General features: G+C 45.7%; 1 protein-coding gene across 2 annotated transcripts in view; it reads right to left on the reverse strand.

Moving 5' to 3' along the window:
* Nucleotides 1–22,222, reverse strand: part of PRKDC (protein kinase, DNA-activated, catalytic subunit) — a 129,835-nt gene that overhangs the window by 81,325 nt on the left and 26,288 nt on the right. For both annotated transcript variants that reach the window (XM_069599970.1, XM_069599971.1), the window contains exons 25-31: nt 21,537–21,689; nt 15,921–16,028; nt 13,535–13,761; nt 6,973–7,067; nt 5,589–5,688; nt 4,356–4,489; nt 1,162–1,413 (exon numbers count right to left, since the gene is read on the reverse strand). In XM_069599970.1, coding sequence (XP_069456071.1) covers nt 1,162–1,413; nt 4,356–4,489; nt 5,589–5,688; nt 6,973–7,067; nt 13,535–13,761; nt 15,921–16,028; nt 21,537–21,689 — 1,069 coding nt within the window. The remainder of the gene's footprint in view (nt 1–1,161; nt 1,414–4,355; nt 4,490–5,588; nt 5,689–6,972; nt 7,068–13,534; nt 13,762–15,920; nt 16,029–21,536; nt 21,690–22,222) is intronic.

A 22,222-nucleotide genomic window follows, 5' to 3' on the forward strand; every position in this document is an offset into this window, starting at 1 on the left:
TGGAAGGTTAGATCCTGCTTCTCAAACACTACCCACGGGACCATAAATTAACACAATCTTTTTGAAGGGCTATTTGCTCAATCATACTAAAAGCTTTAAAAAAATGTGCACACCAATTTCTATCAAAGGTTTAAAAGTTCATATCCTTTGATCCAGCCCTGAGATTTTATCCTCATGAAATAATAGTGGAACCGCAAATATGCGCTTTGAGAATGTTCATTCTAGCAATGTTTTCAATTTAATATAAGAAGAAACCACCTAAATGTCCTCCAAAGGGCAGTGGGGGAGACACATCCTGGCCTTAAACAGGGGGCTCTGACTGGCTGTTTCATGGAGTCAATTTCAGACCAACTCCCAGACAGGTTTCCCACAAAACTCATGAGTCTGAGATGCACTCCCCTGGCCCACCCCGTCTGCCACAGAAGGACAGACACAAGCTCTCCTCTCTGTGATCGGAGTGCAGCTCACCATCTGGGCATAAAGATGGGGACAAGTGACCCCAGTGGTGCCTAAGTTGAGAGAAGAGCAAAGGTGGAGGCTGGGTGAGACCCTCTCGGGTGGGGGTTTCCAGTTCTCTGTGTCATTAGATTTGAGGAAAGTTAATCAAATTGCCACCTGACAGGTCACTTGAGTAATTCTGGACAGGTCATTATGTATTCAAGTAACCGAGAGTTCATTTGGTCAGAGTCACAGTCTCAAACCCCAGGTGCCCTTGAGTGCAACAGACCAGGGGCCACCTGAGTCCTTGTAACCCTGTCACCTCTGACAGGACTGCGGGAGGATGCAGTCCCCTGAGTCAGCTGTCACCACAGCTGGAGCAGATGTCCCCGGTTCAATCATTTGAAAAGCCCAACCTGTTCTGTGGACAAGTCTGCAGTTTGGCCCACCCAAGCGAGGACCCAGGAGAAATCCAAGACACTAAATGTGGCTGCTCTGAGCCTCACAGCAGAGCACACCTGGCAGCCACCAGCTGGCTGCATACGCTCCATGCTGGGGACGCCCCTCCCAGAGTGGTACCTGCCCGTGTGGGCCATGCTCCCTGACGGAGGGAGCAGAAGAGCCGAGAATGACATCCATGATCCTGTCCAGTCACACGCCCCATCTCATCCCCAGCCTGGCTCCGGGCAGAGCCATGGAGCCGAGCTGGGAGGCTCTACCCACCCAGGACCTCAGCAGCGCCGAGGGTGCCCGCATCCAGGAAGGTGTTGTAGCACTCCAGCGCGGCCAGCAGCGCGTCCATCCACTGCAGGGTGGCGCGCAGGCTGAAGGGGCCCTGCAGGTGGCGGAGGGTGGGCTGGGCCAGTAAGCCGGCCGGCCGGTCCCGGGCTCCTCCGCCCTCGAAGGTGCTCACGAGGAAGGGGATGCCTTCCTTCTGGACCAGGTCTCTCAGCCATGAGGAAGGGGACCTGTTGCCTTAAAAGAGAAACAGGATTCAAACACACACATCAGTCACTCTCATGTGATTAAAATCATTTGCTAATCGCTATACGAAAATAAAAAATAGTTTCTCCCAACAATAAAGAACAAAAAAAGGTCTGGTAGGGTTAAAATGTAGTCGGACCATAACAAGATGGGCAGTATCACAATATTTCAAATACAGCCCCCCATAAAAGACTCACATAAACAAACCTACCAATGCAACGAAATTCCAAAATGATCCAGGGTAGTGTTTTTCTAACTGCGGCACTCACAGCTCACTCCCTGTGCTCACAGACAAGAAGGTTGTTTCCACCAGGAGTCATTCTCAGTGTCTTTAACCATTAGCAACCTAATTGGATACCATTTCACTACCTGTAAACTTCAGACTCTTCCTCCTGCCCTCTTTCTTGAGAACCATTATTGCTTTTTTGAAGGAACAAGCACCAGAGTAGTGAGGCCCTCTGAAGGTTCTGCCTCTCCACCCGGCGCCATGGGGAGCGGCCCTCTGGCCTGTGTCCTTGTCCAGTGACTCACACAACATCTGCCTCTGGGGCTGTCGCCAAGATTACGTGACCTGAAGCAGCTAATATCTGAAACAGTGCTCGGAAGAGCATCTACCACATGGCAAAGTCCAGTGTTCATTAAATAAGAGAATTAAATGATCTACTTTTTAAAAGATATTTTTCTCTCTGGGTCATCCCCGTGCACCAGCCCCAAGCATCCTGTATCCTGCATCAGACATAGACTGGCGATTCGTTTTGACCCAGAGAGATGTTATGGGGAGGGAGGTGGGAGGGGGGTTCATGTTTGGGAACGCATGTACACCCGTGGTGGATTCATGTCAATATATGGCAAAACCAATACAGTATTGTTAAGTAAAATAAAGTAAAAATTAAAATTAAAAAAATAAATAAAAATAAAAGATATTTTTCTAATAGGTATTAATTATTTTCTAAATTAAACAAAGAACATCAAAGTGTATTTTGTAGGCTCTGAAATCAGTGCCTTTAAACATGTCAAGTCATTCTGATTCTAATGAAGTTAGAAACTGAAACAGAAATGTATTTCTGATGCAAAAGAAATGCTTTTTATTGTGTCAGAAAATGCCTATCACAAGCCATGTTAGAAAAGATTAGAACCATGTTTTCAGAGTTTTAGAAAGAGAAATTACCAGTCCATTATTTTCACTAACAGAAAAAGAAAACTGTAACAGTGAGTAAAGCATAAGAAGATAACGTAAATTCTACATCGAGTGCTAGCTGAGAGTGGCGGCGGCGAAGATGCAGAAATGAAGGGCCCAGGAGGACAGGCCTAGAGGGAAACAAGATGGGGGGGGGGGGTCTCTCGCTCCCACTCCCCGTGAGCCGGGGCCTTTCCACCACCATTCCCTGGTGGGGAGCAAACCTGCACTGTTCATTGCACCCCATGCATTTGGGTGTCCACGTGCCTAGCCCGGTGCACAGGGCACCTCTGCAGGACGCAGGACCTAAAATATCCCTGAAGTGGGCAGAGGCCCCCTAGAGGACAAAGGAGGACAAATCAGATGGCGAACCCAGTGTCCAGTGCTGAACACAGATCATTCTGAGGGGTAGAGCCCTGATATTTCCCCAAAGTACAGGAGGGCCTGCAGCAGGCAGCTGGGAGGAAAAGTGGCCGCGCCGACACCACTAGCGGGCGTGGGGCCTGCAGGAAGCAGTCCCACCTCTGCCCTGCCTTCTACCCCGTCCATCCACTCTGCACTGACTTCCTTGTGAGAATGGAAACACGTGAAACAAACTTTGCTAACTTAAAGCCTATATAAAATACTAATGCTTTTTAAACAATTCCCTAAAAATTAAAAGCACAAACATACATCTCTATCACGTACGTTAAATTATAGTACAGTGGAAAAATACATACTACATGTTTCCATAGTATATGTAAATATACAGCATGAATAAAACCATGATATATAGTATGTAAATTATACAGTATTTAACATCACGTATTTCACAGTACCCTGGAGAAGGAAATGGCAACCCACTCCAGTATTCTTGCCTGGAAAATCCCATGAACGTAGGATCCTACAGCCCATGGGGTCACAGAGTCGGACACGACTAAGCAACTTGTACTGTATTCCAGAGTATAACAAAATGCACAACGCTTCTAACTCCCAGAATGACGGGAAGGTGTCTCGCCTCTTGTTCCCCACAGTGCTCCTCCATGCCACTTGCTAAACAGAACAGGCTGCGGAGCCGTGGTGCAGGGCGCCGCCTCGCGCAGATGCACGTGGCACCGCGCCACTTGGTTCCGGACTCGCGCCCGGCGCACGTGAAGCCCAGCGTCCCCATGCCGCAGCCGCCAAACCTGAGGAGGGACTGACTGGAGAGAACAAGACACTCACTCCTGAGAAACTGAGACGTGATCTCAAGTTTAATGGCTCAGCAGAGTAACTACTAAAAAGCACAGGTCCACTGCTTTCCTTTAATATCACAAAGATCTGAGATCATTCAGACTTGGGAGTCTGGAATTCCTTATTAATTTACATGTCAAAATAAAACAACTACACTACTTCATTAACTATTAATAAGATTTATTAAATCTTAACTGAATATCACATTAACAACCACCATGGTCATCCAACTCTTCCTTCTTTTAAGTAGAATAGAAAAGCAAAAATGTTGTAGAAGAAAATAAAAGATACTAAGAAATCCTAAATTTACTTCCTCTGTTTCATCTAACATCAAAACAGCATTTTCCCTTCTATAAATCTTCGAGAACTCTGTAGCCATAATTATCAGCTGTCACACAAACGACCTGAAATAATTATTGAACATACTTACTTTTTGTTTGTTAGAGGCATGTTACATTTCTCTAAATGGAAAGATCACGTTTTATATAAGCACACCTGTAGACTACTGGTAAAAGACACTTATAGGGCACAGTGATCGCCATACCTGGCAGCAAAGGAACAAGCTTATAGAAGAGTTCTATGGACTTGTGTCGACATTCCGTCTGGGGCCTCCCGCAGTTGGTGAAAAGCCACTGGACCACGTCCGACAGGCACAAGGACGCCACAGGTGGGAAGCCTCTGTATGGAGAACACACTGCACTCAGTATTTGCCCCAACATTCAGCATTTAGCCAACCCCAGAGTCCATAAACCATAAATTTAATTTTGCTTCCTTAATACATGTGGAAACCTCATTAAAAGGCATTTGATTTATTTTTAATGTATTATCATTAGAATACAATCAAAATGTCACAGGTGAAATAGATTCTAAATGCTCATTGCCTTTTTTTAATTGAGGGAAAAATTTAAAAGCATTTCTTAAAAGAACAGTACCACGTATTTTCATGTTTTCTGTTAAGTGCAATTTAAAACAAAAGGGGTTAAGGATCTGAAGCAGAGCTTCTCAAGTTGTGCTCCCTGGACCAGCTTCATCAGTGTCATCTGTAAACTCAGCAGAAAGGCAAATTCTCAGCCCCCTGAAAACCTATGAAGTCCAATTCCAGGGCAGGGCCCAGCGATCCACACTGTTACCAGACCTCAAAGTAATCCTGTTGCTCAAGAGTGAGCATGAGCAACCTGGAGGGATGCCACGGCCAGGGTAGGGGAGAATTGATTTTAAAACCCCAGAGGGAGAATCAATGTCCAGTCCACAGGCTATGCCTCTGCAGAGTGTTAGCACATGCCAGGGCTCCTTGGGCCCATGCATAGACCCGGGGGAGAGGGAGCATGGCACACCATGACCCCGTCTGAGAACGGGACCTGGCAGGATGGAAATGGGAGTAAAGACAGAAAATCACTGGGCGATGAGCCAGCCTTGGTTTTGAAGGACTTCATTTCAAAATCCTGTAACTTCATGTCTCTCAAAATCCTACTGTTCTAATATTTTGGATCTTACATTCCAAACCTACTCCATAGCATGTCAAAGAATTCCACATCAGAGCTGTATTTAGTGCAGACATATCTCAGCTCCAACAATGACTCTAAAAATGCATCTACCACCCCAACCAAGATTATACCTTAAATGAAGCACTTTTAAACATACAGCTTTTAAATGACTTTAGAAAACTAACTCTATACTTTTATAAATTCCTCACAGATATTAAACATGTGTTGACTGAGAATTAGTTTTATTCTGGGGGGAAAAAAAAGAAAGAGAGAAAGGAAGCAACATCACCTACCGGGGACAGCGTCGCTTTTTGGCTTTGTTTAAGGAAACATGCTTCTTCTCGATGATGCGCCCCAGGTGGTCGACAGCATCGCAGCACTGCTGAACCGTACCTGCTCTCAACACACAGACATCGCCACGGAGATTCGCAGCTGATAGTCATCAACACAGCAGTACTAGGCTTCCTGGCCGAGGTTTGTAATTAAACAGGTGATTTTATAAAATACAACACTGCATGTCCACAACCAAAACCCATGTTTAAGAAACTGCACGTCAGCATGGTGCACACTCACACAGAGCGACACAACAGCCCTGCCAGCCAGAGGCAGCCTCAGTTCCGGGTGGGACGCGGTACCCACCAAGCTGGCCAGAGCCCACACGCTCCCCACTGCAGGTTGTCATCTCGGGGGAGCTCCCTGACCCTCCTTCTCTGCTGTAGGTTAAACTCTGTTATAGTTGATAATACAGCATTGCAGAACAGAAGCAAAATGGTGAAATCATCCACAGGCATCCAGGGTGGTAAGCAAAGAGGCCTCCCCTGTTACCAAGAAAGCATTTTCTCTCTACACTTTTTACCTGACAGTGATTTTTAAGAGTCAAATTTCTCCTGTTGAGAAAAGTCACCTGTATACGACGTCAAGATGAAGCAATTTTAATGTAATGCTGGCAGGACTGAATTTTAGATGTTTTTACTCATTAGTAGGGCTATCAACATGGAGGACAACAGGGCTCCATGCATCTGTTAAAAACAAGCACCTCCCTGGTGAGGGCGGGGTTCTCCACACGTGAGAGCCATGTCAGAACCCTGGGCCAGACTCCCAGGCAGACCGAATAGGGGATCGCCAAGAAGCCTTAGAAAACTGAGGATGATCCTGACAGCTCTGGACACAATGTAGCCTATGTCTGGCCTAGTATTTTAAAACTGTCTTCATGACTGTCACAACAGCTTTATCACAGTCTTGTTGGGAAAGCTATTTCCTACCTTGTAGACCACAATCAGTGAGTTCAGAGACACTGTCCTCCTCTCTGAGGAGGTCCACTGTCTGCCCTGCACCAGCTGTGTGTTTCCACCAGCTGAGTCACCACGGCAGCTGGCTGGCTTCACTGGGGCTTCACTGTAAAACTGCCCTGCCCACCCCGGGCAGGACCCCGCATGACCGAGGTCAACCTGGGTGGCCGCCAGGGGGACATGGTGAGTCTTAGGGGTGGGGGTACAGACACCTCTTGTATAAACTGGGTTAGAGGCTATGAGGGGCCCATCCTTGCTTCACTCATCACCCTAAACAGGAGACGAGAGAAGACAGAGCCTCACAAGGGAGTGGCCTTGGCCCCACCCTGCGTGGACAAGCTGGCGAGCTGTGCAGGCCAGCGTGCACAGAAAGCCCGAATGGACCTACCCAAAGACCGCTCGTCTGTGTGCGCTAAGGCCAGGCTTTCCATGTACGTGACCAGGGCTTCAAACACAAACTGTTCCACCAGAGGCTCCTCCTCCCTGCAACAGAGAACACGAGTGTCATCCGAGAATCGGAAGACAGCCACGACACCGGGACACAGCAGTGCTACCAGACAGAACACACCTGAGCTGAATCTGTCTTTAGAAACAGCTCTAATACTCTAAAACAGAAAACAGCCTAACACACCTCAAAGAGGAAAACCTGGCCAAGGACAGACCCAACAGACATGGCCTTCCATAATAAGCACCCTCCCCCACCTGTGGACCTGCTCACAGCACAGGACCTTGAACCACTGTTCTGACCACACTCCACACATCTCCCCAACATTACATGTAGCAGAAAGGAAGATCTGGTCCTACATTCATTCTTTCAAAGCAACTTCAAAAGCTCTCTACCCATCCAAAAACAAGTCAACACCAGCAGTCATCGCTGGGCCTTTCACAGGCGTACCCACCACACGTAACAGTTACACAGACCACCAACATCTTTGGATGATCCAGTGACAGCAGACTTCCGAGGGGTCAGGGCACAGGTCAGCCTCCCCCTGGAAAATCTGTTCCTCTGACACAGGACAGGGAATGACTGTGTACACACTGCCAGGCAGAGGCGCACAGTCTTATGGGTGTTCCAGCTTGTGACCAAGTGCACAGGCACCATTCCCCACTCTGGGAAGGGGTGTTTTCCCAGAACCACAGTGAGGACCAGGGTGAGGACGAGTGTGAGGATCAGAGTGAGGACCAGAGTGAGGATGAGAGTGAGGACGAGAGTGAGGATCAGAGTGAGGACCAGAGTGAGGATGAGAGTGAGGACCAGAGTGAGGACGAGAGTGAGGACCAGAGTGAGGACCAGAGTGAGGACAAGAGTGAGGGACCACAGTGAGGACCAGAATGAGGACCAGAGTGAGGACCAGAGTGAGGACGAGAGTGAAGACCAGAGTGAGGATGAGACTGAGGACCAGAATGAGGACCAGAGTAGGACGAGAGTGAGGACCAGAGTGAGGACGAGAGTGAAGACCAGAGTGAAGACCAGAGTGAGGATGAGACTGAGGACCAGAATGAGGACCAGAGTGAGGACGAGAGTGAGGGACCAGAGTGAGGACGAGAGTGAGGACCAGAGTGAGGACGAGAGTGAGGACGAGAGTGAGGATGAGACTGAGGACCAGAATGAGGACCAGAGTGAGGACGAGAGTGAGGGACCAGAGTGAGGACGAGAGTGAGGACAAGAGTGAGGACGAGAGTGAAGACCAGAGTGAGGATGAGAGTGAGGACCAGAGTGAGGACGAGAGTGAGGATCAGAGTGAGGACGAGAACGAGGACGAGAGTGAGGACCAGAGTGAGGACGAGAGTGAGGACCAGAGTGAGGATGAGACTGAGGACCAGAATGAGGACCAGAGTGAGGATGAGAGTGAGGACCAGAGTGAGGACCAGAGTGAGGACGAGAGTGAGGACCAGAGTGAAGATGAGACTGAGGACCAGAATGAGGACCAGAGTGAGGATGAGAGTGAGGACCAGAGTGAGGACCAGAGTGAGGACGAGAGTGAGGACCAGAGTGAGGACGAGAGTGAAGACCAGAGTGAGGATGAGACTGAGGACCAGAATGAGGACCAGAGTGAGGATGAGAGTGAGGACCAGAGTGAGGACCAGAGTGAGGACAAGAGTGAGGACCAGAGTGAGGACGAGAGTGAAGACCAGAGTGAGGATGAGACTGAGGACCAGAATGAGGACCAGAGTGAGGATGAGAGTGAGGACGAGAGTGAGGACCAGAGTGAGGACGAGAGTGAGGACCAGAGTGAGGACCAGAGTGAGGACCACAGTGAGGACCAGAGTGAGGACGAGAGCGAGGACGAGTGAGGAACGAGAGTGAGGACCAGGGTGAGGACCAGGGTGAGGATCAGAGTGAGGACGAGAGTGAGGGACCAGAGTGAGGAACCAGCAGGGCTCGAGGATGGGGGCATCAGGACAAGACTGCACATTGCTGTCTGGTTTGCCAGGAATATTACCCTAATTTTTTTTTTAAATTTGAATCCTAGAAGGGGATCCCAGAAGCCTCTTATGGTTCCACAGGCCCCTCATCTTCCACATGCACAGCCTGTCACACACCCAGATTTGACACTGAAAATACAGGCTGTGGGCAAAGGCGTGAGGCAGGATGGAACATGGGTGTCAGAGCGGGAAGAAGAGGTTCCCCTGAACAGCATCGTGTGGTCAAACTGCCAGAGCTGGAGTCAATCTCAGAGGGCCAGGGTGACTACAGTAGTTTTATCCTGAACAAAAGACAGTAAGACAAAAAGCAAATCCATTTAACGTAGTGAGAAGATAAATGATAAGACAAATGATACTCTAAAACCGTGCTCCCCAAAGAAAGATCTCCAGAATGGCCCCAGAGCATGCAGGAAGGAAGCATACAAGCCTGTGTTTATATCACCCAACACACGACACCCCCAACACAGCTCCCTCGGGATCTTCTCTCAGAGCCACTTGGAATGCGGCCCAGCAAACCCAGGTATCTGAGAAAGACAGCAACAGGGTAAAGGAAACAAGGTCTCACCAGAACAGGGGGTGGGGGGGGGGGCGGATGGGGAGGGGCAAGTCGCAAACGGGGCGAGAGGAGCACACAGCCAGAGGCAAGTCAGACGGCGCAGAGAGAAGGCTGGATGAGTCTCGGGACCCAGGGGATGCTTCCAGCCTGGCTCTCCTCCAGGACTGCTTCAGCTATTCGGGGTCTTGGCGGCTCCCCACACGTATTAGGATTGCTGGTCCTATTTCTGTGCAAACAGCCATCAGGATTTGGAGAGAGACAGCATTGCATCTCGCGACTTGTGTGGGAGGTATGGCAATTTTAACAATATTAATTCTTCCAATCCGTGAGCACAGAACAGACATCTATCTGTTGGGGTCTTCTCCAATTTCTGTCGTCAGTGTCTTACAGTTGTCAGGGTACAGGTCTTTCACCCCCTTGGTTAAATTTATTCCGAGGCATTTTATTCCTTTTGATACAGCTGTAAATGAGACTGCTTTCTTAATTTTACTTTCTGATTGTTCGTGATGAGTACACAGAAAGGCAACAGATTTTTCTGTGCTGATTTTGTATTCTGCAACTTTACTGAGTTTATCAGTTCTAACAGTTTTATTGGTGGAGTCTTTAGGGTTCTCTATGCAAACTATCACGTCATCTGTGGACTTTCCTGGTAGTCCAGTGGTCCAGAATCCGAGGTTCCACTGCAGGAGGTGCAGGTCTGATTCCTGACTGGGGAACTAATATCCCACACACCATGTGATGTGGCCATATGTTTTAAACATTCTTATGTACAAATAGGTTTTCACAACTTAAAATACTAAAAGGAAAAAAAAACTTATCAAAATACCAAGGGCATTTTTCACAGAACTAGAACAAATAATTTTAAATTTTGTATGGAAATATAAAAGACCCCAAATAGCTGAGACAATCTTGAGAAAGAGTAACAGAAGTGTAGGAACCACACTCCCTGAGTTCAGACTATACTGTAGTGTAATCAAAATGGCCTCAGATTGATAGATAAACAGAACACCGTAGAGAGCCCAGAAATAAAACCATCCAGTTACAGTCAGTCAATCTATGACAAAAGAGGCAAGGATATACATGCAGAAAAGACAGGGTCTTCAATAAATGCTGTTGGGCAAATTGGACCGCTACATACAAAAAATGAAATCAGTTCATTCTCTAACAATGTATTAAAAAAAAAAAAACACAAATGAATTAAATACCTATATGTAAGGTCTTCAACGGACTTTAAAGACTACATATGTGACTATAAATGCAATCATATGTAAGACTGTAAAACATAAAACTCCCAGAAGAAAATACAGGCAGAATATGCTCTGACATAAATTGTAGCAATATTTTCTTGGATCTGTCTCCTAAAGCAAAGGAAACAAAAGCAAAAAGAAACAAATGGGGCCTAATTAAACTTAAGCTTCTGCACAGCAAAGGAAGGATCAACAAGACAAAATGACAACCTACACAACAGGAGAAAACATATGCAAATGATATGATAAATATGGGGTTAGTATACAAAATACACAGACACCTCAGTTATCAAAAAGCAGTCCATTTAAAAATAGGCAGAAGACCCGAACAGACACTCACCAAAGGAGACACACAGACGGCCAACAGGAACATGAAAAGACGATCAACATCATTAAGCATCTGGGAAATTCAATCAAAACCACAATGACATATCACCTCCCACCTGTCAGATAACTATTACCAAGAAGACCAGAAATAACGAGTACTGCTGAGGATGTGGAGAAAGGGGGCCCTTGGGCACTGCTGGTGGAAACGTTAACTAGTGCAGCCACCATGGAAATAGCATGGAGGTTCCTCGAAACATTTAAACTACAACTACCATGCAACCCAGCAACTCCACTCCTGGGCATACACCTGAGAAAACCGTAATTCGGTAAGATAAAGGCACCCCAATGCTCACAGAAGCACGAATCACAGCAGCCAAGACAGAGACAGCCTAAGTTTCCACTGACAGATAAAAGGATGAGCAAGCTGTGTATATAGACAATGGACTACTGCACAGCATAAAGAAGAATGAAATGATGCTATTCACAGCTATATGGCTGGACCTAGAGAGCTTTATGCTTAGGGAAACAGATCAAAGACAAATATCGCATAATATCACTGATATGGGGACTCTGAAAAATAAAACAAACATATGTACATAACAAAACAGAAACAGACTCACAGATACAAAGAACAAACCAGTGACTACCAGAGGGAAGGAGGAGGGGCAGAACAGGTAGAGGAATTCAAGACACAAACTGCTATGTACAACACAGAAAAGCAATGTGCAATACAGGATTATATAGCCAATATTTTATCATAACTATAGTGAAAGGGAAAGTGAAAGTGAAGTTGCTCAGTCACGTCCGACTCTTTGCGACCCCGTGGACTGTAGCCCACCACGCTCCTCTGTCCATGGGATTCTCCAGGCAAGAATACTGGAGTGGGTTGCCATTTCCTTCTCCAGGGGATCTTCCCGACCCAGGGATCAAACCCAGGTCTCCTGCATTGCAAGGCAGACACTTAACCTCTGAGCCACCAAATGAAGCATAACCTTTAAAAACTGAATCACACTGTACACCAAACATTTTACATCAACTCCACCTCAACTAAAAAATTAACAATGACTTCAAATTCCAGTCAATTCTCACACAAATGTGAACATGCCCCCACACGCCGATACAGACATCCATCAGTCCACCCATCCGTCATATCTCCATCTACCACCCATCCAGCTACAATCTACTTACCACCCACCTACCTCCCCATCCATCCATCACCTCTCTTATCTTAACAACTGCTCCCTCGTCATTATCTAAGTGCCATTTCCTGAGAGAAGCTATTCTGACTAAATGAGGTCTGATTATTGGTTATAAGATCCTTTAGTAATCATGTACCACTACTGAATTTTTCTTTTTTTTTCCTCTGCACGGCATAGCTCATGGGACCTTGGTTTCCCAACCAGGGGTGGAACCTGAGCCCTCAGCAATGGAAGCATGGAGTCCTACCACTGGGCCACCAGGGAATCCCTTATACTACTACTAAGGCATTGATTTCAGCTACAAATTTTACCTTTATCTAAGTGACTATCACCTGCCTCTCTTTTTTAAATGCAACCGTCACGAAGCGCTGCATCTTTGTACCTTCCACATCTGGCACGGTGTCTGGCACTTGCAGTCTAACTTAGCAACCAATGCTCAACGAAGGAACAAGCCAGCATCACCATGACCTCAGGTCAGGGACTATCTTTTCCATGGACCATGAAACAGCCTCTTCCCCGGTGTCCTGGCACTCAGACCACTCCCCACACAGCTGCTGGCAGGTGAGCTTCAGGACAAGCCCAACCGTGCTCCCTGCTCCCACGACTCCGGGCCTGGCCGTGGCCTTCAGATCTTAGCTCTACAGAGAGGCCCGTGGCCAGCCTCGCCTCACTCACATCTGCACCTCAATCCCCACAGCAAGGAAGAGAAAATGTGTCTCCTCAGACCCCCGTCCGTCTCTTATCTCTGCATGTCCCTCTGACCTGGGCCTGAGCCTTTCCACGCGGCTCCAGTCTCACTCCCGTGTCACCTACTCACCCTGTGTCAGACACCTTTACGTGCTTCACAAGTCGCTTACGACGTCTTTTGCTACACCTTCCAGACCATGTTTATTAAGCCTGAATGTAGTTCTCAATACTTTCTGAGCCTCTTCTTGAATGCAAACAGCATTTTAATTCATTATTTAATCCCCAGAAAACAGTACAGCGTCCAGAATATAAGTATTCACTAAGTGCTTGATACATGATTACATGGATGCATAAACAGTAAGTCACTTCACAAAATCACTACTGGAAACATAAGAACCTCTACACTCTTCCCAGCACGTGACTCCTGAACTCCCTGTAAATAGTATTACTCTCCCCATGCCGCCCCCCCTGCCCCGCCCTCGTACCCCAGACAGGGAACTCACGCACCTGAACTCCCTGTAGATATTATTAAAAGCAAGCGATGCTCCTAGTCTCTTGAAAGCGTTGGGGTGAAGTGCAAAGCTGTACAGTCGCTTGAAGAGTGACTTGGTGTTTACTGGACTGTTCTCCTGCTGCTGCGGTGTTGTCTGCTTAATGGACCATTTGAGGAATTCCCGAATACACCGACCACAAAAATCTCTTAAAGTGCTGTCCACAGGGTCCACGATTCCATCCTGAAACAAAGCATAAAGTGACAGTTGAGTACCCTGAACATAACTGGAGTAATTTATGGGAATGAATTTAGAGCTCAATTCAGGAACAAATAGACACTAGTCAAGGGGCTTCTCAGGAAGCATCTAGACTCTAATAAATTCTTTCGACAAAATGAAACTGTCTTTTACAGAGACTAAGAAGCTGAAACATTTGTAAGAAGAGAGAGAATACTTTAATTATATCTCAACAAAGCAGTCTCTCATTCCCAGAAGAAACACAATGGCTACATCCTGAAACCTTCTGCTGCTGATTCTACCAGTAAAAGCACCTGGGATGCTTATCTGTTGAGGATGAAGAAAAGACCTTGCAAGTCTCAAGGAAACTGAAATGCTACACAAAGAAAAATCCGACAGATGCGGTTCTGAAAATATAACTTTCTGTTGGAGCATGCTCCGCAATGGTACGGTCTCGGGAAGTGAAGTGAAAGTTGCTCAGTCGTGTCCGACTCTTTGCTACCCCATGGACTATACAGTCCATGGAATTATGCAGGCCAGAATAATGGAGTGGGTAGCCATTCCCTTTTCCAGGGGATCTTCCCAACCCAGGGATCGCAGGTAGATTCTTTACCAGCTGAGCCACCACTGAAGCCCACGGTCTCCAAACACCTAGAAAAAACTGTCAAGGAAACTTGAGTGTTTGTTTCCCTCTTTGATTCACAAAGGAGAAGTTTAACTTGAGAAAGTACTCAGAAAATGAAATAAGAGGATTCTAACACAACTGGTTCCCTGCCATACACAAAATCTCTGATCACAGTGCAAACCAGAGTCAAGGAGGTGATGGTCACACACAGCAGAAATGGCAGGGGTGCAGAGGGGAGAGACACATGGGTGCCGGAGCCCATACCAGCTCTCATCTCCACCATCAGTTCTCACCTCCACCACCAGCTCACACCTCCAGAACCAGTTCGCACCTCCACCACCAGCTCGCACCTCCACAACCAGCTCGCATTACATTTCCATTCTAACCCTGACTTAAACTGCCTTCAGTGATCAGCTAAGATAGCGACTACAGAAACAGCAGAATAAATCCGTCTGCTTGAAATATCCACAAATGAAACTGAATTAACTGGATCTGTCACAGGCCCTGCTGGAAGTAAACCACAGCTGTACTGACGCCACCATCCTAACTGCACGTGTTCACTAACGCCCACCACCCACACGTGACCTCTCGTCAGGGGCCTCTGAGAGCGAAAGGAGCCCTGTGAGTAACGACACATTTAACAGGGACTCCAGGCCTGGCCTGGGCCAGCAGGAGCGGACGGCAGCCCTCCATGCGATGACGCTACTCACTCAGCAGAGAGTGACACAGAGACTCAAAGAAATCAATTTTCAAAAACACAGAACTAAAGGATGTTCGTTTGGACACATGTGCTATGAGTTCAACTGAGGATTTTGACTTCAAAGTCAGCATATGAGAAAACAAAACTATGGGTTGATATAATAGGTAAAAATCACTTAATATGACATTTAAAGAAATCACATATAGTTATTTGTACAAGTTCAGAATATGAAACTAAAATAAGTATGGAAAGACAGTAAGGCTTTAGCTGACCACTGCCTTCTGCCTCAGTGAGCGAGAGACCACAGCCCAGTAATGCCACCTCCAGTGGCTCAGGACCCTCGTATGTAAACGCTGAGCTAAGATTTTTTAGGGGTTTTGAGGAACTGAATCTGAATGCAGAAGAAAATGGGACAAACTCAAATAATTCCTTTTACTCGTAACTATTATACCACAGACATGTTTTTAAAACAAGAGGATACTGCAACTCTGATAAAAGTCCAGGAACATTCTTGTTCACCCTTTCTACCCTCCAAACACACACACAGTCCCTCAAAGTAGATGAAGTTTGTCAAATTTATAGTTATCCTCCCAAAACAAAGCAAAAAAATCTGTTTGCATATCACTTTAAAAAAAAGAAAAAGAAAAAAAATAAAAGTATCACTTAATAAATATGGCACCACATTCATTAAATGGTGTCTCACCGATTATCTAAAACAAAAGAAAAAGATGATGAATCTAGCAAGATGCTACACTCTTACACCCTAATGGGCAGCTTAAGGTCCTGAACACTGACCACATAAGCCAGTCAACAGGAATGGCAGGAGGGGATCACACTCACCAGTATTGCCTCCAGCAGGGCAACCGTGTCCTGACTCTCAAACTTCTTGTTGTTGGTGAACCAGTGAATCAGCTGCATGACCAGAGGTTCATACAGCTGCCTTGTCACCTGGAAGAGCAAGACCATCACAGTTTACTTCCTTCATGCTGATCTTATAGCAGAGAAAGTTTCATTTCTATGACAGCAGCAAAATTAAGCAATACCACTACTGTGGTTATACCAGTGTCCTTCTCCAGCTAAATTCTGTGACGAACATGATCTAACTTCTCCCTGCCTAAGAGGCCTGCAAAAAAAATCATGTGTCCCAGGAGTCATTGTTCCTCTCCTAAGCAGGGCAATCAGGGTTGACAGCAAAGGCTTCCCACACCCATCCTATTAACCTGGCCCTGAGCACACACAGGAGGCGGTCCGTTCCCACGTCCTCCACGGATACACTTCCACACGCATCACAGAAGAGGCACTGCCCCGAGCAACTCTTCACTCTATGGCATCCCAGGTTCTCACTCTAAGCAGCTCAAATGTAGACACAGTCTCTCCAGGACCCAGACAGCCTGCTGGTCTCTGGGTTTCACAGTCCAGGCCTGGGGAGAAGCTGCAGTGTCCTTTTGGATCAGAGCAATCTCCCGAGACACGTGGTTATGCGGCTAGTCCTCTTTCTCTATGAGGAGTAAATGCTCACAGTCCAAGTGAAGGTGAACATCCTCCATGTTCAGACCTCTCTCCTCTGTGTCTTACAGGCTGGCCCCACAGGTGCCCCACACAGTCCAGGGAATTTTACTTCCCCAGTGATACTGTGCTCTAGAAGGAAGCACTTGGTATGCACACCACATCAAAACTCACGTGCATGTCTTGGGGCTCAGGCTAAACAGGTCCTCTTGTATCCAGATATTTATCTGAAAATTATCTTCCTAAACTTCAAACAATTTTAGACTAAATCAAAGTAAAAGAGTCTTACCTTTCAGTTTGGAAATTAACCTGGTCTTAAAGGGTTACTTTTTTGTTTCAAAAAAAAATTATTTTGCATTCCTAGTACATAAATTATATATATGTACACACATATTCCATATAGAAAATGTAGAAAACCATCTGTCTATAATCCTACATCCAATGTAGGTTTTGAACGTAACCACTGTTAACATTCAAAATCACTGTTAACATGATACACTTCTACACTTAAATATATGAATATACATGACTGTAAAAATACACACTTTTGTAACTACCTATTTTTCTCGTCTGAATACTTTTCACATAAACACATGGGCTGTATCTGTATGTTCATAGAGGCCCAGCATCTCCTGTATGGACGCAGCAGGACCGATTGCTAGAAACACAAGTGGTTCAGAAGTGTGACAGCCACGTTCACACACTCTGAATGCCTCTCTGGATGAGCATGGCATCCGCACTCCCTCCTGCCAGGACCACAGGTCCCTTCCCTACCGGCCTGGCAACACTCAGTTCAGTTCAGTTCAGCCGCTCAGTCGTGGCCAACTCTTTGCAACCCCATGGACTGTAACAAGCCAGGCCTCCCTGTCCATCACCAACTCCCACAGCTTGCTCAAACACATGTCCATCGAGTTGGTGATGCCATCCAACCATCTCATCCTCTGTCATCCCCTTCTTTTCCTGCCTTCAATCCTTCCCAGCATCAGAGTCTTTTCAAATGAGTTAGTTCTTCACATCAGGTGGCCAAAGTACTGGAGCTTCAGCTTCAGTATCAGTCCTTCCAATGAGTATTCAGGACTGATTTCCTTTAGGATGGACTGGTTGGATCTCCTTGCAGTCCAATGGACTAAGAGTCTTCTCCAATACCACAGTTCAAAAGCATCAATTCTTCAGTGCTCAACTTTCTTTATAGTCCAACTCTCACATCCATGAAGGACTACTGGAAAAACTGTAGCCTTGACTAGGTGGACCTTTGTTGGCAAAGTAATGCCTCTGCTTTTTAATATGCTGCCTAGGTTTGCAATAGCTTTTCTTCCAAGGAGCAAGCATCTTTCAATTTCATGGCTGTAGTCAACATCTGCAGTGACTGGAGTGCAAGAAAATAAAGTCTGTCACTGTTTCCATTGTTTCCCCAACTATTTGCCATGAAGTGATGGGACCGGATACCATGATCTTAGCTTTTTGAATGCTAAGTTTTAAGATAGCTTTGTCACTCTCCTCTTTCACTTTCATCAAGAGGCTTTTCAGTTCCTCTTCACTTTCTGCCACAAGGGTGGTGTCATTTGTGTATCTGAAGTTATTGATATTTCTCCCAGCAATCTTGATTCCAGCTCGTGTTTCATCCAGCCCAGCATTTCACATGATGTACTCTGCATATAAGTTAAATGAGAAGGGTGACAATATACAACCTTGATGTACTCCTTTCCCAATTTGGAACCAGTCTGTAGTTCCATGTCCAGTTCTAACTGTTGCTTCTTAACCTGCATAAAGATTTCTCAGGAGGAAGGTAAGGTGGTCTGGTATTCCCATCTCTTTTATTATTATACATTTTTATTTTTAAATTTTATTTTTACTTTATTTTACTTTATAATACTGTATTGGTTTTGCCATACATTGACATGAATCCACCACGGGTGTATATAAGCTCCCAATCCTGAATCACCTTCCCACCTCCCACCCCATTTTCCACAGTTTGTTGTGATCCACACAATCAAAGGCTTTGGCGTAATCAATAAAGCAACAATGAACACTGGCAACACTAAAACTAAACACTGCCAATTTTTAAATTATTTTACAACTGCTACAAAAAGTATAATTTTGAATTTCCTTATTTACTAAAAGGTTGAATATTTTAAATGTACTTAATTGGCCACACATATTTCTTTGTTCATGACCTTCCCATTTTTGTTCTTTATCCATTTGTCCATTTTAAAATCTTACCTTCTTTAGCACAAAATGGCAAAAAAATTTCCTACTTTATCCTGTTGTTCAGTTCCTAAGTCATGTCCAACTCTTCATGACCCCGTGGACTGCAGTGCAGCATGCCAGACTTCTCTGTCCCTCACTATCTCCTAGAGTTTGCTCTAATTCATGTCCATTGAGCCAATGATGCCATCCAACCATTCTGTCCTCTTTTACCCTCTTCTTTTCCCTTCAATCTTTCCCAGCATCAGGATCTTTTCCAATGAGTCAGCTCGTCTCATCAGGTAGCCAAAGTATTGGAGCTTCCAATATCAGTTCTTCCAAAGAGTATTCAGGGTTGATTTCCTTTAGGATATACTGGCTTGATCTCCTTGCTGTCCAAGAGACTCTCCCACATTAAATACATACATATCAAAATTGTGGGGTTTGTGTCATTCAGCAGTTTTAAACACTAATCAAGTCAATATACTAATAATTTTCTTCCACATATCTGCCTTCAAATCTTGTATGAAAATCTCCCTTTCTACACAAACTTTACAGAAAGACACCTACAATCTACAATGTAATGATAAAGTCCACCAGAGTAGCAGACTGCATTTTAAATAAAAGAAGTTCTGAACACTGTGACCCTATTTTCTCTATAAAACAAAATTTATACATATGTTTGTAAGAATGTGTTTTACTAAGATCTTGGGGAAGCTTCCCAGATTTTCTGCAGAGGATGACACGACTTTTCCTGGGGAGTGATAGGGGGCGAGGGGTGACGGTGGGGAGTTTACTTTTAGCAACCTATGTTTCCATATTAATATATTTTACCAGTGAAAAAGACCATCCCTATCCAAAGATTCACACAGGCTATAATTCATTACATTTCTCTCTCATATCTTCAGTTTGTTTTTCCTTCTGTATCTTTTAAATCTGAAATTAACCTTTCATATGTTAATAACTCTAAAAGAATATACTAAACGATCCATTTCTCACTGACCCAGAAAACCCCATGCACCACACACACACTTTATGTGCACACAGGGGCCCACGCAGCCACTGCCAGACAGCCCCACTGACACCTGTGCAGTAGTCCAACCACTGTACTCAGAGTGTCTTCCTCCCGATGTCTGCGAGGGCAGGACTCCCTCTAGGACTTGACCCGCCCACAAGTTTTCGGGGTTAGATTCAAGGAATTGTTCTTTTAGACTGCTTTTCATGTTCAAAATGAAATACTTTCAGGATTTTTGCTGGAAGGATACCAAACTTACTGATTGATCTGAGGAAGATTCAGCCTTTTTTCAATACTGATCCTTTCTTCTTGCCAAGTCACACAGCATACAGGACCCTAGTTCCCTGACCAGGTGTCAAACCTGGGCTCCACCAGTGGAAATGCCAAGCCCTAACCACTAGACAACCTGGAAATTCCCTCAGTACTGGTTCTTCAGGCACACATCACATTCATTTTATATTCAATAAATACACGAGTGCCTGGCACGTTGAAGTTTATTGCTAGACGCTTTCTGTATTTATTACGGCCACACCACGTGGTCTGCAGGTCAGGGACGGACCTGCACCATAGCACTGAAAGCCCGGAATCTGTCCACTAGGCCACCAGGGAACTCCCCCAGATGCTTCACTATTTTCTTTGATGCTGTTATGAATGGCATACTGTAGACACGTTTCCCAAGGGGTCAATACTAAAATATGAGCTATATTAAAACACTGATATATGAGAGTCCTATTTTGTAATTCATCAGCTTTCACCTTCACTGATTCTTAGATTTATCGGTTGACATCTGAACCTTCCAGAGTTTTTACAAACTGTATTCAAAAAAATAACTTCTTTCCTCCTTTCTCTGACATCCACGCCCTCAGGGACCACGTGGCCTGATGAGAGACACAGACAGCAACCCCCGCAAATAAATTCCTAGACACACGTGAAGCCGTTCTGAAAACAGGCCGCCCACAGGCCCCACTCTGGGTGTAGAGTCACGTCTCACCACATCTCAACCTCGGCCCAAACAGAGGCAGCACGGTGCTTCAAAGCTGGGGGGCGACCCAACAGTGTCATTCAGGTAAATGACATTTTAAAGGCAAAAGTAAACTATTCCTGGCTTGCCAACACAAATATTTTTCTGGCCTATATGGAGAGAATCACCAGTAACGAAATCTACTGTGGTAAATTTCCAGTTTTACCCCCAGACTTTATTTAATCACAGTGCATCTCACCGCACTGCTGGACTGTACTGGTTCACATATTCCAAGGGACTTTCCATCCATGTTCATAAGCGTGCTTTTCATTTTCTTTTTCATGTGTGAACCTTCTATTGCTTCACAAAATAAAGTGAGAACTTGAATGTTTTCTGTGTCCCAGCAGCAAAGGCTGTGTCCCTGTCCACAAAGCCACAAGGAAAGAGCACCCTGCTAGTATCTCCGAGCCCCCAACTGCTGGCCACAGCTTCCTCCACCTCCCCTCTGTGCAAGACCATGAGCGCTGATGTCACAGGGCCAACGGCACACAGCCGCAGGTGCACAGCAGGGACTCTTTCCACACCCTGTGGCACATGTTTAGGGACTGCGGGCGCTTTGAGAAGTCCTGAGTCCTAGGTCCTATCCAGAGGTGGGAGGGCAGCGCCGGGCAGCAGGTTTCAAGGATGTTAAGAGTTGTCCCAACATGCAACAAGCTGAGATGATCATTGAACCTGATGCGACATTTTTCCAAATTCTATAACTGTTTCAAATTCACAATCATGCACTGACCTGGTCCACGTCACACGCCAGTCGAAGCAGCACAGGAAATGTGCGCTTATAGAGCTGGTACATGGGTGGGGGGCCCTGGCCACCATCAGGCATCTGAGTGGCTTTCCCCAGCATAAACATAACCACGCTGTGCAGAAGTTCACAGGCCGCAACCTGAAACAGGCCAGGGGTCCAACAAAGGTCAAGAGCATTTTGAAATGCTACAGAATGCAGCCCTTTAAAAAGAAAAACCTGTGCGGCAGATAACTATCTCACCTATATACGAACTAACATTAAGCAACACTTCCTGTTGTACAAGATTAACACTTCTGTTCACTCTGCTCTGGAGCCAAGAGCTGAGAACAGAGACGTAAAAGATCCAGGCACTGGGACTAACACACTCATAAGAGACACAGTCCCACGGTGCCGTATCACAGAACACTGCTCCATTTGTGAGCACGCCTTAACTGTTACTTCCTGAAAATCTGTTTTTAATGAACAAAATGTGGCAATGTACAAATTAATAGAAAACCTTGAGACCATCTGTTTTGAATCTCCCAAGTTGAATAGAGAATTGAGCACAGACTAAAAAATCCCTTTTCAACCCCCTGTACCCTGTATTCTCTACGATGAAGAGTTCTAGTGCGTTAATGTTTTATCATCTATTCAGACTCTTTAGGTTTAATTTCCATTTTCCAAGGATACCA

Source organism: Ovis canadensis, chromosome 9 (assembly GCF_042477335.2).
Source record: "Ovis canadensis isolate MfBH-ARS-UI-01 breed Bighorn chromosome 9, ARS-UI_OviCan_v2, whole genome shotgun sequence".
Lineage (NCBI taxonomy): Eukaryota > Metazoa > Chordata > Mammalia > Artiodactyla > Bovidae > Ovis > Ovis canadensis.